The sequence below is a fragment of the Gavialis gangeticus genome, unplaced genomic scaffold (genome assembly GCF_001723915.1).
Source record: "Gavialis gangeticus isolate Ggan-Ray unplaced genomic scaffold, GavGan_comp1, whole genome shotgun sequence".
In the NCBI taxonomy this organism is placed as follows: domain Eukaryota; kingdom Metazoa; phylum Chordata; order Crocodylia; family Gavialidae; genus Gavialis; species Gavialis gangeticus.
The window spans coordinates 6,166,631-6,177,853 of NW_017729002.1; the positions used below are offsets into that span (position 1 = coordinate 6,166,631).

The 11,223-nt window shown below is 37.8% G+C and overlaps 1 protein-coding gene across 1 annotated transcript in view; it reads left to right on the top strand.

The window, feature by feature from the left end:
* The first annotated feature begins 6,893 nt into the window (after window positions 1–6,893).
* Window positions 6,894–11,223, top strand: part of GRIN2A (glutamate ionotropic receptor NMDA type subunit 2A) — a 152,830-nt gene continuing 148,500 nt past the window's right edge. Inside the window, exon 1 of the mRNA XM_019507473.1 lies at window positions 6,894–7,482. Within this exon, the coding sequence (XP_019363018.1) occupies window positions 6,896–7,482 (587 nt within the window). The 5' untranslated portion in view covers window positions 6,894–6,895. The remainder of the gene's footprint in view (window positions 7,483–11,223) is intronic.

Here is an 11,223-nt window from a genome sequence, read left to right on the forward strand (position 1 = left end):
TCACCAAACATTTATCTTGCTGCTGTTCGGAACCATGTTAAATAGCCAGGAGTTGAACATGATTTTATGTCAAAAGCTTCACATCCATTAGGGAACTTGCCTATTGCCAGAAATCAGTACAGATGAATCAATTCTTAAGACAGGTTAACTGTGAGCAGAGGCAAAATAGCAGCTGACACACAGTCAGAACTTGCTTAACTTCACCCATGACAATATGCAATAAGAGAAGTTTAGCAGTAAGCAGTTTTCTTTGTGTGGATGGTGTAGAGATGAAGAGGATACAGTGATACTTACCAAGAGCCATCAGGAGCTGGAAATAGAAAAAAGAGCTCCCAGGGAGCTATGGTTCCAGAGCAGCTGCTCCATAACACTAGAGTAGTCAAAGAAGGAGAGGGAGAGACGAGAGGACCTGGATAGAAAATTCAAGGGATCCATACATCCCGGAACAGAGGAAGAGACATGGGACAGCTGCAGTGGTGGCAAGCCGGCAGCCAGCTGGCTGAGGGGCTCCAAAGACTTACACTAAGCTAGGAGTCAATGTCTGGAGAAGCACCACCAGAGGAAAGAGTGCTAAAGCTGTGACTACGTCCCAGAGAGGAACGATGAACTAGGAGAGGGTGGCTGAGCCCCTACGGACCCAAGTAAAACTTTTCCTTTCATTTTCTTTTGCTTAGAGATGCACCAAGCTTGTGTTTATGTGGATCAGCAAAGTTGGGAGCCAGAACACCCAATGCAGTCTGTCAGGTTTAAAGGGGAAGGACACCTTTTTTTGGACTTATATATACCAAAGTACAAAAGGGGAAATTTAGAGACTACAGCCCAGAAAGGCTTTGTTTCATTTCATTTCATTTGGCTTGATTTCCTTTGCTTTTTCAATTATAAGGATGCTAATTATTATTAGTACCCAGCCTAGAGAAACTGGATGCTATACTCACCTGAGCCAGATGAGGCTGTCTGGCAGCCCGCGGGTACTAGAGTTACAGTCGACAAGACACATGAGAACCTAAAACACAAAGAAAAGAGACATTTAATAAATAAATTAAAATTATTGAAAAGAAAGACCACTGTGAGTTTCAAGTTATTGAAACTCGGCTGAATTTCTGGGTGGCGCTAGACTGGGGTATATGTGAGGCTGGAGCCCCAGCAGTAACCAGCCCTAGATCCTTGTGTTAAGTGGTGGCTATAAATACCTCCTCCCAATAGAGATCTCTTACAACATCAAGACATGGCAAATGAGTCAGGAACACAATTTAGACAAACCCAAAATTGTGATACCTACGATAGGGCGAGAAAGCTTCTAGTAGTTCTACCCTTCATTAAGTAAGCTGACAACCTCACAGATGGATTTATTTTAACTGGATGGAGGACATGTGACTAGGGACAGAGGCTTCACTAACTCTTGTCAGTGGCAGCCCAGTGCCCAGGAAGACCAGATAAGCTCTGGCTGAGGCTAGAGCACTGCCCTGGAAGGGGTGTGGGGGTGGGGAGGGACAGGGGTGAGCAGGGTGCTGAAAAGCCTCATGGATTGCTTGCAGAATGCAACCTGTTATGAGGCATTATGGGATCTGGTACAGATGTTTGTTATGGTGCTCTGACCTACAGCACTGAAGTCTGATATCACATCCATCCAGGATTATCTTAGAGTGGGATATGCCATTTTTATAGCACTCTGTGTGTCCTGACCATGGGTTTGGTTACAGGTGTACAGTGCTTTCTGCATGCTTAACATACAGTAAGTGTAACATCTGTACCTGGCCTTAGATTTGAAATAATTGGATAAAATGGGACAAAGGTTAAGCTTATTTTACATAAAGTATGATGTTTTGCATATTAATACAGGCTATATTCATCTAATATTTTCATGCTTTTCATATGAAATTAACCTACTTAAACACATGACTTCTTTGACCATTTTTCAGGTTTGCAAATCACTAATTAGGCTCAGAAAATGATCTTGAAAAGTTTTATGAAATGTAATGCAAAATACCGATGATAGAAAATAGGATATTTTTTTTTCAGCTTCCAGTATAACTTTCCCATCAGACTGGAGAGAGAGGAAAATATGAAATAATTAGGAAAGTACATAAAGTTCTATGCATAATCTCATAATAATAATCATCCATAATATCCATAATAATAAATAAAATCCTCCTCCTTTGTGCTGCTTGAACTACTCTTCAGTAACAATTTGTTTTTTCCCCCTTTGGATAATTTGTTTCACTTTTTAAATGAGTAAGATTAAGAAAGTTTAGATTACCTAATAAGTGGATCATTAATTCATATTTGGCACTGATTTAGCATTAAAATTTGATACAGGAATTAATAGTATTCAGCTTCAGATACAAATCTTTATTTGTAATAACTTACTACCTGTTTCAACCTTTCTTCTTGAAGAACTAAGAAATACTGTTCTTCTAGAGGAAATACAGAAACTGAGTGACACTTCGCACTAAAGGAAAATCTGCCTCATAGAACTGATATAACACGTAGGAAAGGAAAACCAACAAATTATTAGCGGTCCTGAAAAAGAGCCGAGGATAAGGTTTCAAGATAAATATCATTGCAGATAGGTAGAGATGAAGTTTGTAGTTTTAAAGATCATAATACTCAGAGTTACAGAACTGATATGGTATATAGTAGCCAATCTTTCTAATGCATTACACTGAAGGATTCCACAAGAATGATAACCACAAACATGCCTTGCCAGAATACATTTCTGTGCATTAGAATTGGACCTTTCGAATACTTTTCCTTTTTCTTTTCTTCCTAAACTGACAGATTTTTGTGTATTACAGTTCAAAAAAAAGATGATCAAATTAAAAGTTTAATAATTATTAATAATCTGAAACCTGAAGGGAATAGTTTTGATACAAAATATTTCTTTGAGTATTAGTATGAACAACAGAACTTAAAATACATTTTAAACAAACAAGTCGGGTTTGAAGTTTTGAAGTCATTTCAAAGATGGTTTTGCTTTTTCATTGTTATGAAGCTTATGTGACTTGAAATTACGATGAGTATGAGTGTCTTTTACTTTTGAGAAGTTTTGCTGATGTGAGGAAAATTTTGCTTATTTGAAATGCATTATGGTATTTCACCTTTCAACCAATGTTTCCTGGTCTTTATTATAAATAGGTTATGTATTGAGATAAGGGGCACAGTTACATTAAATATATGAATGTGTATGTCAAAGGTGGATCTTCCCATGTTAAAACCCCAGTATTTTGTTGCCAGGAAAATAACTTCCATGAATAGTACAGTTATTGCTAATTCGACACTTATTTAATTAGATCATATTTGGTGATAATAATTTAAATATAAAATAGTTTTTACCGAAATTATTGGAGTTTCTTTCAAATGTAGAAAAACATGAATAACACATCACTATGCCTATGGCAAGTGATTGTGGAGGAACAAATAATAGTATTCCTAAGAGGAATGTGACATTTTTTACAACCGAAACCCACGAATGAATATTTCTGTGTTACTGTTTTTTGAACTAGATCTTTCTATTTCAGGAAGCTTTGCATGTTTAAGGACTATTGGACTGAGACTACCATTTTCTTCCATGATCTAATTTTTTGGGTTTTTTTACCAAAATGTTTTTTTTCCTTTGCTTGCCAAACTCTGTTGGGGTATTTATGAATATTTTCCATATATGTACAGAACTACTTTCTGAAGCACCAGAAAAAGTTTTAAGGCAAGTGATTTGCCTATACTCTTCCATTCTTTTCAAAATCATTGCAATCTCCCATGATCAACTGCTTGGCTGGGATAAATCATGTCTTATCAAGGAAGGCCAGAGAGTTGTGTTGAATTTCCCCACCTGAGGATTTGGCTCAGAATAATTGTGCTTACATTTTCACTGAACTCTGCAGGAAAATCTTGTATTACTTATCTAATTACTGTTTTAATCAGCCAGACCATTGGGTGGTATTATTTGCAGATTGCTCATTCAAAATATCACTGGGTAAAGTTTTATAAAAGGCCATGTCAAGAATTCGTCTAACATGAAGGTGAACTTTAGAATCATAGGTTTGAAAGGGACTTCAGCGGTTATCTCGTCCATTCCCCTGCACACTCTACTGCAGGAGAGTCTAATGCTGTTCCTAAATCCTTCTTGTCCAATGCTTACAGGGCTTAACCAGCCTCCTTTTGAAAACCTATCGTGAGGGAGATTTGTACAACTTCCCTAAGCAGTCTTTTAGATAGTATATTTTTCCAATGCTCCTTTAAATGGCAATGTATTTTTTTTTCTAAATGTTTTTAGTCATAACTGATTTTGGACATGTTATAAAGGAGAAAGCTCTACATTTATCTTTTTGCTTATCTTGCCAAATTCCTTTAGTTAAGTCATATCCGCTGTTTGTTTCTTTGCCATGAAAGTGATTGTGACAGTGACTGCTCTTGGTCAAAATATAGGGCTCTCAACATACCTTATTTTTTGTGTGCTCATTAGGAAGGGACGTACCTATATGTGAGTTCCCACTGGTTCTGGGTTGTGTCTGAAAGTTAAAGGTTCAAGTTAAATCAGTGTTCTGTAGTTTCCTCTGGGCAGCCAGAATCCATATTACCAATAGCATGGGCATGTGTACCCCCCTCTTGGCAGAACAATTCCATTATGGTGGTAGCCATAAATGATGCATAGAATTACCCTGTAATGAGAGAATAAGACAAAGTTCATTTTCAAGTCCATTCACATATTGTATAAGATTCTATTTATTTAACACTGTTGTTTACTATGTCCTTTGCATTGCATCTGGGCACATCACAGATAAAAACAAGTATACATTGTAGTTGAGGAATCTGAAAAGCAAGAAAGAACAGATAATGTGTTAAATTTGATTACTGGATTTACAGTAATTCTCCAAATAGTCAAAGATTTTCAGACCCTATATTCAGAAACTACAGTTAAACTGGGATTAATTGGAAGAAATCTTGAATCTTCCATAATTTTAATGTTAACAGTAACATATCTTTTTTAACATGAATCTAGGACTGTCTGGAAATTATACAAATACTAGTTGGGTGCAAATCATGGAATAAAATAAAAATAAGAACTATGTTATAATGCATGCTTTAGTAATAGGATAGTATAATGATGTGTCTGCCATTTATTAGTAGGGATCTCTGGAATTTGTGCCAGAAGTGCACAATGCAGTAGCTTCCTTAATCTTGGAGTTTCTTATATGCACTCCCCTGCACTGATTGGTGGAAGGGCCATATCATTCATTGTTCACGGCTTGGGCCTCATGGTTAGGAAATGAAAACTGCTGTGCTTTTTGCCTCCTGGCCATTAAGCATGGGCAACGAGTGACGGGGCCCTTCCAGCAACCCAGGCGGGGGGGGAGGGGGAGGGCTCACGGGAGAAACTCCAAGATTAAAGAATCAGGACTCCTGGTAGAGGTGATATCTTTTATTAGACCGACTAGATTTTTTGCAGAAAAATCTCTTTAATTGTAACCTTTTGGGCACAAACACCCTTCTTCAGGAGTAGGAGAAAAGACTGTAAAAGTTCTCTTGGGTAGAAATGAAAGTTCATCTTTCATAGAAGAGTTGAAGGTGTGGTAAAATCTCCTGTTTGGAACAGTTCATTTTATGCAGATTAGGCTCAGAGAAAAGTTGGATTAGTTTGTTTACCTTGAAGTTGTTTGGTGGTAAGCAGGATGTAGTCATATTTCCTTCTGGTTATGGTGTTTCTTTAAGATTAAAGATGATGCCACAATATGCACTTCTGCAGTGAATTCTGGAGATCCCTCTTTAATAGGTGTTATAAAAAACACTAGGCCGCTGGTTCTCAACCTTTTTAGACTTGAGGCGCCCCCTGTAACTTGGATGAACTGAACAGTGCCTCATTCCAGAAATTGATTTATTTATTATGGTGCTTAGGTCCTTGCAGAGAGGTTAGCGAGGGTGGGGGAACAGTCAGGCAGGGAGAGCCTGAGCCTGCCCTTACCTGCTTATATCCTCAAACTTCACTTAGTTCTTCACACTTCCTCTAGCACCCTTCAAAGGATCTTGCAGCACCCCAGGGTGCCCTGGCACCCTGGTTGAGAATCACTGCAATAGGAACATGTAAGCAAACTGAACTGTGCTACATAAAATGTTGTCTGAAAATTTTAAAAAATCTAAGCAGAGTCCAGTGACAAAATGCAGTCGAGTCTACCATGAGAACACACAGGGAGACAAGTTATAGATTGAAAGATCTTTTTTCAAATTCACTTCTTTCTACACATTTCTAGACTATTTTTATAATTATAAATCAACAATGTGCTGAGTGATAAAAGTATGAGGTCATTAATAGTTAACAGACTATGTGGGTGCCACAGACAAGTTTTTACAGAGGTGGTGATAACTCCCATTGAAGTTGATTTGATTTGTAAGACCTGAGCACCTCTGCCAATTAGCCCTTTGTGTATAGTGTTGGTACATGCCTTGACAGCATGTGCAGTTCTGATGGATTAATAAACCATGAGAATTTAGTTGGCCTATGCTGTTTCACAATACGATTTGATTAGTTTAAAGCAGCCTGCTGAAGTTAATTCATTTTAATAGTAAGCAGCATTCTGTAGCGTTCTAGTGGTTCATTTATAAATATGAATTTGACTTCACTTGCCCGTGCTTTCAGAGCTTTCCTGTGTAGATAACTAGCTGCTTGTGCCATTTTCCTAAAAGATGTAATCAGCCATTTCACTTATTGGCAATCAGTTTTGCTGACTACGTGAAACAACATTTCTCTGGGTTATGTATAAAAATGTTATACATCAAAATGTTTGAACTTCACACAGTCATTGTAAGTTAGACAGATAACCATAACGGACCTTAAGATACTCTTCTTTGTATATCAATCCAATTATAGTAATCTTTCACTGTCTTTTGCATATTATAGGATACGATGTCCACTTTCTTCCAGTTTGGGGCTTCTATCCAGCAGGAAGCCATTGTCATGCTGAAAATCATGCAGGAGTATGACTGGCATGTCTTTTCTCTGGTGACCAGCACTTTTCCTGGATACCGAGACTTTATAAATATCATCAAGACCACAGTGGAAAACAGTTTTGTGGGCTGGGACATGCAGAATGTGATCGTACTTGATACTGCCTTTGGAGATGCTAAGACACAGATTCAGCTAAAGAAAATTCATTCATCTGTTATCCTGCTTTATTGTTCTAAGGATGAAGCTGTTTACATCCTAGATGAGGCACGTTCCCTGGGCCTTACGGGTTATGATTTTTTCTGGATAGTTCCCAGTCTGGTTAGTGGGAACACGGAAATCACTCCCAAGGAATTTCCTTCAGGGCTAATTTCGGTGTCATATGATGAATGGGACTACAGTTTAGAAGCTCGAGTACGGGATGGCCTTGGGATTATCGCCACAGCTGCATCAACTATGTTGGAAAAATACTCCTTCATTCCTGAAGCAAAAACCAGCTGCTATGGGCAACTAGAGAAGAATGAACGTCCATCTCACACACTACACAAGTAAGGTTTATTGCTTCTTATGTTTTTGTGGTTTTTATTGTATTGACATGGCTTTGCCTTTTTTATTCATTCTAGTACCAACCTATTTCCCTGTAGTAAAATAAAGCACCTATTTATTATTCCCGTTAGCCTATTTTTAAATTATGGTGCACTCACTTTATTTAATGTTGATTAGAGATGTCCACATGAACCTGCAGAAAGGCTAAATTGGTATACAACCACTCGTACACATCCACTTCAGTTGACTTTCTTTCCTGTGGAGAGGTGTCGCTCCCTTAGGTCTGGTATCTTCAGAAATTAGGTCTCTGTGTACTAGGTTGGTTGGTGTTTGGGGTAAGACATTTGATCTTAATAAAATCTCACTGATTATTTCAACAGTTTCTGAAAACATATATAATACAGGGGTGACATTATCAAAATACTAGACTGGGTCTGTGTGACTCCATTAATTCCTGAAGCAAAGCTAATTTCTCAATTCTTAGTACATCAATATTTTAAATATTAAAGCGGTGATGTTTCCAACTATAGAAGTACTAGACTATTTGGACAGCTATTGATATGTAGTAACTGAACTCTACACTAGTTTGTGCTATCTCTATCTACAAGTATTTTACCTTGAACACTTTTGTAAAAAAGAGGTCTGAATTAATTTTAGTTGGCATAGACGTATCTTAAATCAGTCTTAAAATAGGAACAGGACATTTGGTTCTGGTCGATATAAACACTACAGTGGTGACCTTTACTCTGAGTTAGGTTTATGGTAGATACTGGAGTAGAAGTAAACAAAAATCCTGACAATTTTGCCTTTGTATTGCTTTCCTAAATTTCCTGTGTTCAGATCAGATCTGGTATTTGTCACTACCTGTACTTCCGTGTTTGTATAATGAATGATGCTGCATGCAGCTAAACAGCTTGTTTTCCATGGCAGAGATAGCAATGTTTAAGAGGTAGGTAAAATGACTCCAGAGCTGGAATTTGTATATATGACTGGAATGCCTCAGGATCAAGGAACCTAAGTAAATATAAGATAATATTCATGGATGCTTGTTTGACTAAAAATTGAAAGATCACTTCTATAATAGTCAAGATGCATTTTGTTTGATGGCTATGATTGCATGAGATTTATGCAAACATCTCTCTGGAAAGAGGTGTTCAGTGAGGTGTTTTTACAAGTATGTTAGAAATATGTCTTGTCTGTTATGAACTCTTTTGTGGGTTTGGTGGGGAGGAGGCCAGAAACCTTCAACCTGTCATCTGACTTGAGTCAGCAATCATATAGCACAAATAATACAATATTCAAAGCACTAGTCATGGGAAATAGTTTGAGCTATCTATAACTGCAATGTAATTGTGTAAACTATTGAATACTTTTCAAATAATCAACATTTTCACTCTGAAAGATTCACAAATGGATGAAAGAGCTAAGTTGTTAGAGTTGCTTCTTGTTTCAAGAACTGTTTGTTCTTGAAAATATTAGGAAACTGAGGAGCTAGGGGAAGAATTTCTAGATTAAATTCCTAAATACAATATTACATGTAAATAGCGGTTGTTATTTTCTTTTTCTGATAATGAAGGGAATTACAACTGTAATATTTAGAATTACATAGTTTTGATACAAAAATAAATAAAGTTCATACTGAATAGAAAAGAGATGCTAGGAAATTACCTAGCACTCAGAACTCCGTGACTCTTCCTCTCCTCCCTGCTGACACAACCTATTACTTTCCCCCTTTTTAGTATTAAGCTCCCAGCCCCCAATAACTTTAGAAATGACGGTTCAGCACTAGAGAAATATTATACCCAGAACTGGAAATTATTTTCAGAAGAATGCAGTATACACGATACGTAATGGAATGTCAGTTGCCACTTAGTTCATTGCTTGCATGATATATATTTGGGCTAAGCCGAATATCACTGTTTCCCCATTAGAATTTTGCACCTACTCTACTCAATAAAGATTTCAGTGAACAGATTCAGTTCACAATTCAGGTCAGTTCAGTTTACAGTTTTTAGCAGTAATCTATCATGTATAGTATTAAAAACTGACTTCTAAATATGTAACTAGAAGTACATTGTAAATGATCAAACACAATCTTCACATCCCTAAGGCTTTCATGAAAGGACTTTGTATGTGGATGTCCTAGCCTGCTGTCTGCAGCAGGAGGTTGTGGTCTCTTATAAGCACCCCAGCCAGCCCTCGTAAGTGGCATGGTATAGTTCTTAGGTAACAAACAAATGGAGAAATAAGCCAACAATCAAAACCCATTTGCCTGGTCACTGGCATGCAATGTGGAGCTCTCTAGCTCTGACACCTAGCACCGCAGCCTGGAATCCTCATGTAGCAGGCAGCTGCAGCCATCGCTTAATGCTTCTTCTACGACTGTCCCTTTACAGTCTTCTTCCCAAGCTCTCTCCTCCACAGTTTTTAACTCCCAGTGGGACACTCCCCCATTATCAAAAGCCCACAGGTGAATGCTGTTAACAGGGCTGGCTGTCCCTTTTTAAGAGGACAGACCAGCCTCTTACAGACTCCTTCAGACACCTCATGCAGTGCTGGCTTTTCAAAATGTACATTGTTTGGCTTTTCTAAAGTAGATACACACTAGAACGAGCAATGTGCTTTTGTGAAAACTTAAAATTTAATTTTGTCATGCAATTCGTTAACACCTTCTTTAAGCCAAAGCCCAGAATAATTTATTCTTCCATTAATACATGAGTGAGATATTACGAAGAGAAACAGATGAAACAGCTTATTCAGGATCACACATCAGGTCAGTGACAATGCTAGAAAGAGAACCCAGGTCTCTGGATTCCCAGGCCAGTATACAAGCCACAACACCCTGCTGCCTTGCTAGAACTACAGTTGGGTCTGTTTTCTATTGGAAAAGAAAATGAATTGGATGAATCCCTGATGTAAATCACCAATTACTAAATTATTTTGCTATGAGGGATTTCAACATTTTTTTTTTACTTTGGTACTGGGCTAGATTTAAAACAAACAAAAGTGCTCACAATTCAAAATGGATTATTATGCTACATGATCACACAGTTTTTTCTCAGTTTATCGCAAAGACTTTATACATCTGCTTTGAAATTCCTCATAGCTGCTCCATATCAGTCCATGGGGATTATAATTGTGCAATATAGGCTAAATCCTCCTCCATCTAAGAAGTTGTTATTATTCCCTGGTATCATTGGCAGTTTAGGATGTACTCAGGACTTGGGCCACAAATCAAGTTCAAGTCTCCCTTGGCCATCGGGCCACTTGCTATTTTAGGAAGTGTGGACCTATGGTTGCTTCTCTCTGTATTAATCAGGATAACCAGGCTGCATATATGAACCTACAGCTCCAGAGCGCAACTCTCTCCTAAGTCCACTTTCATTTGTTGTGGTAATTTTCTCTATTTTTTCCAACACAGAGCTCTGTCCATCTTGGCTGTTGATCAAAACCATATGCCAGCCCAATAATGCAAGTCAGTCAGTTTAGATTAATGTAGTGCTGGACACACAGTTCAGCAAAAAATAGAAACTAAACTCTTGTAGATATAAGATATCTTGACGCAGATCAGTAGATTTATAATGATAGTACCTGCATGTTGTATGAAGACTGTTATTTCTGAGTAGTGTTTTGAATAGTTACTACATCAATTAAAGCAAAATGGAAAGTAATGGCGGTGACATTAACTTTATAAAACCAAAATCTTCCTGTTTTGTGTGTGTGTGTGTGGGGGGGGGGGGGGG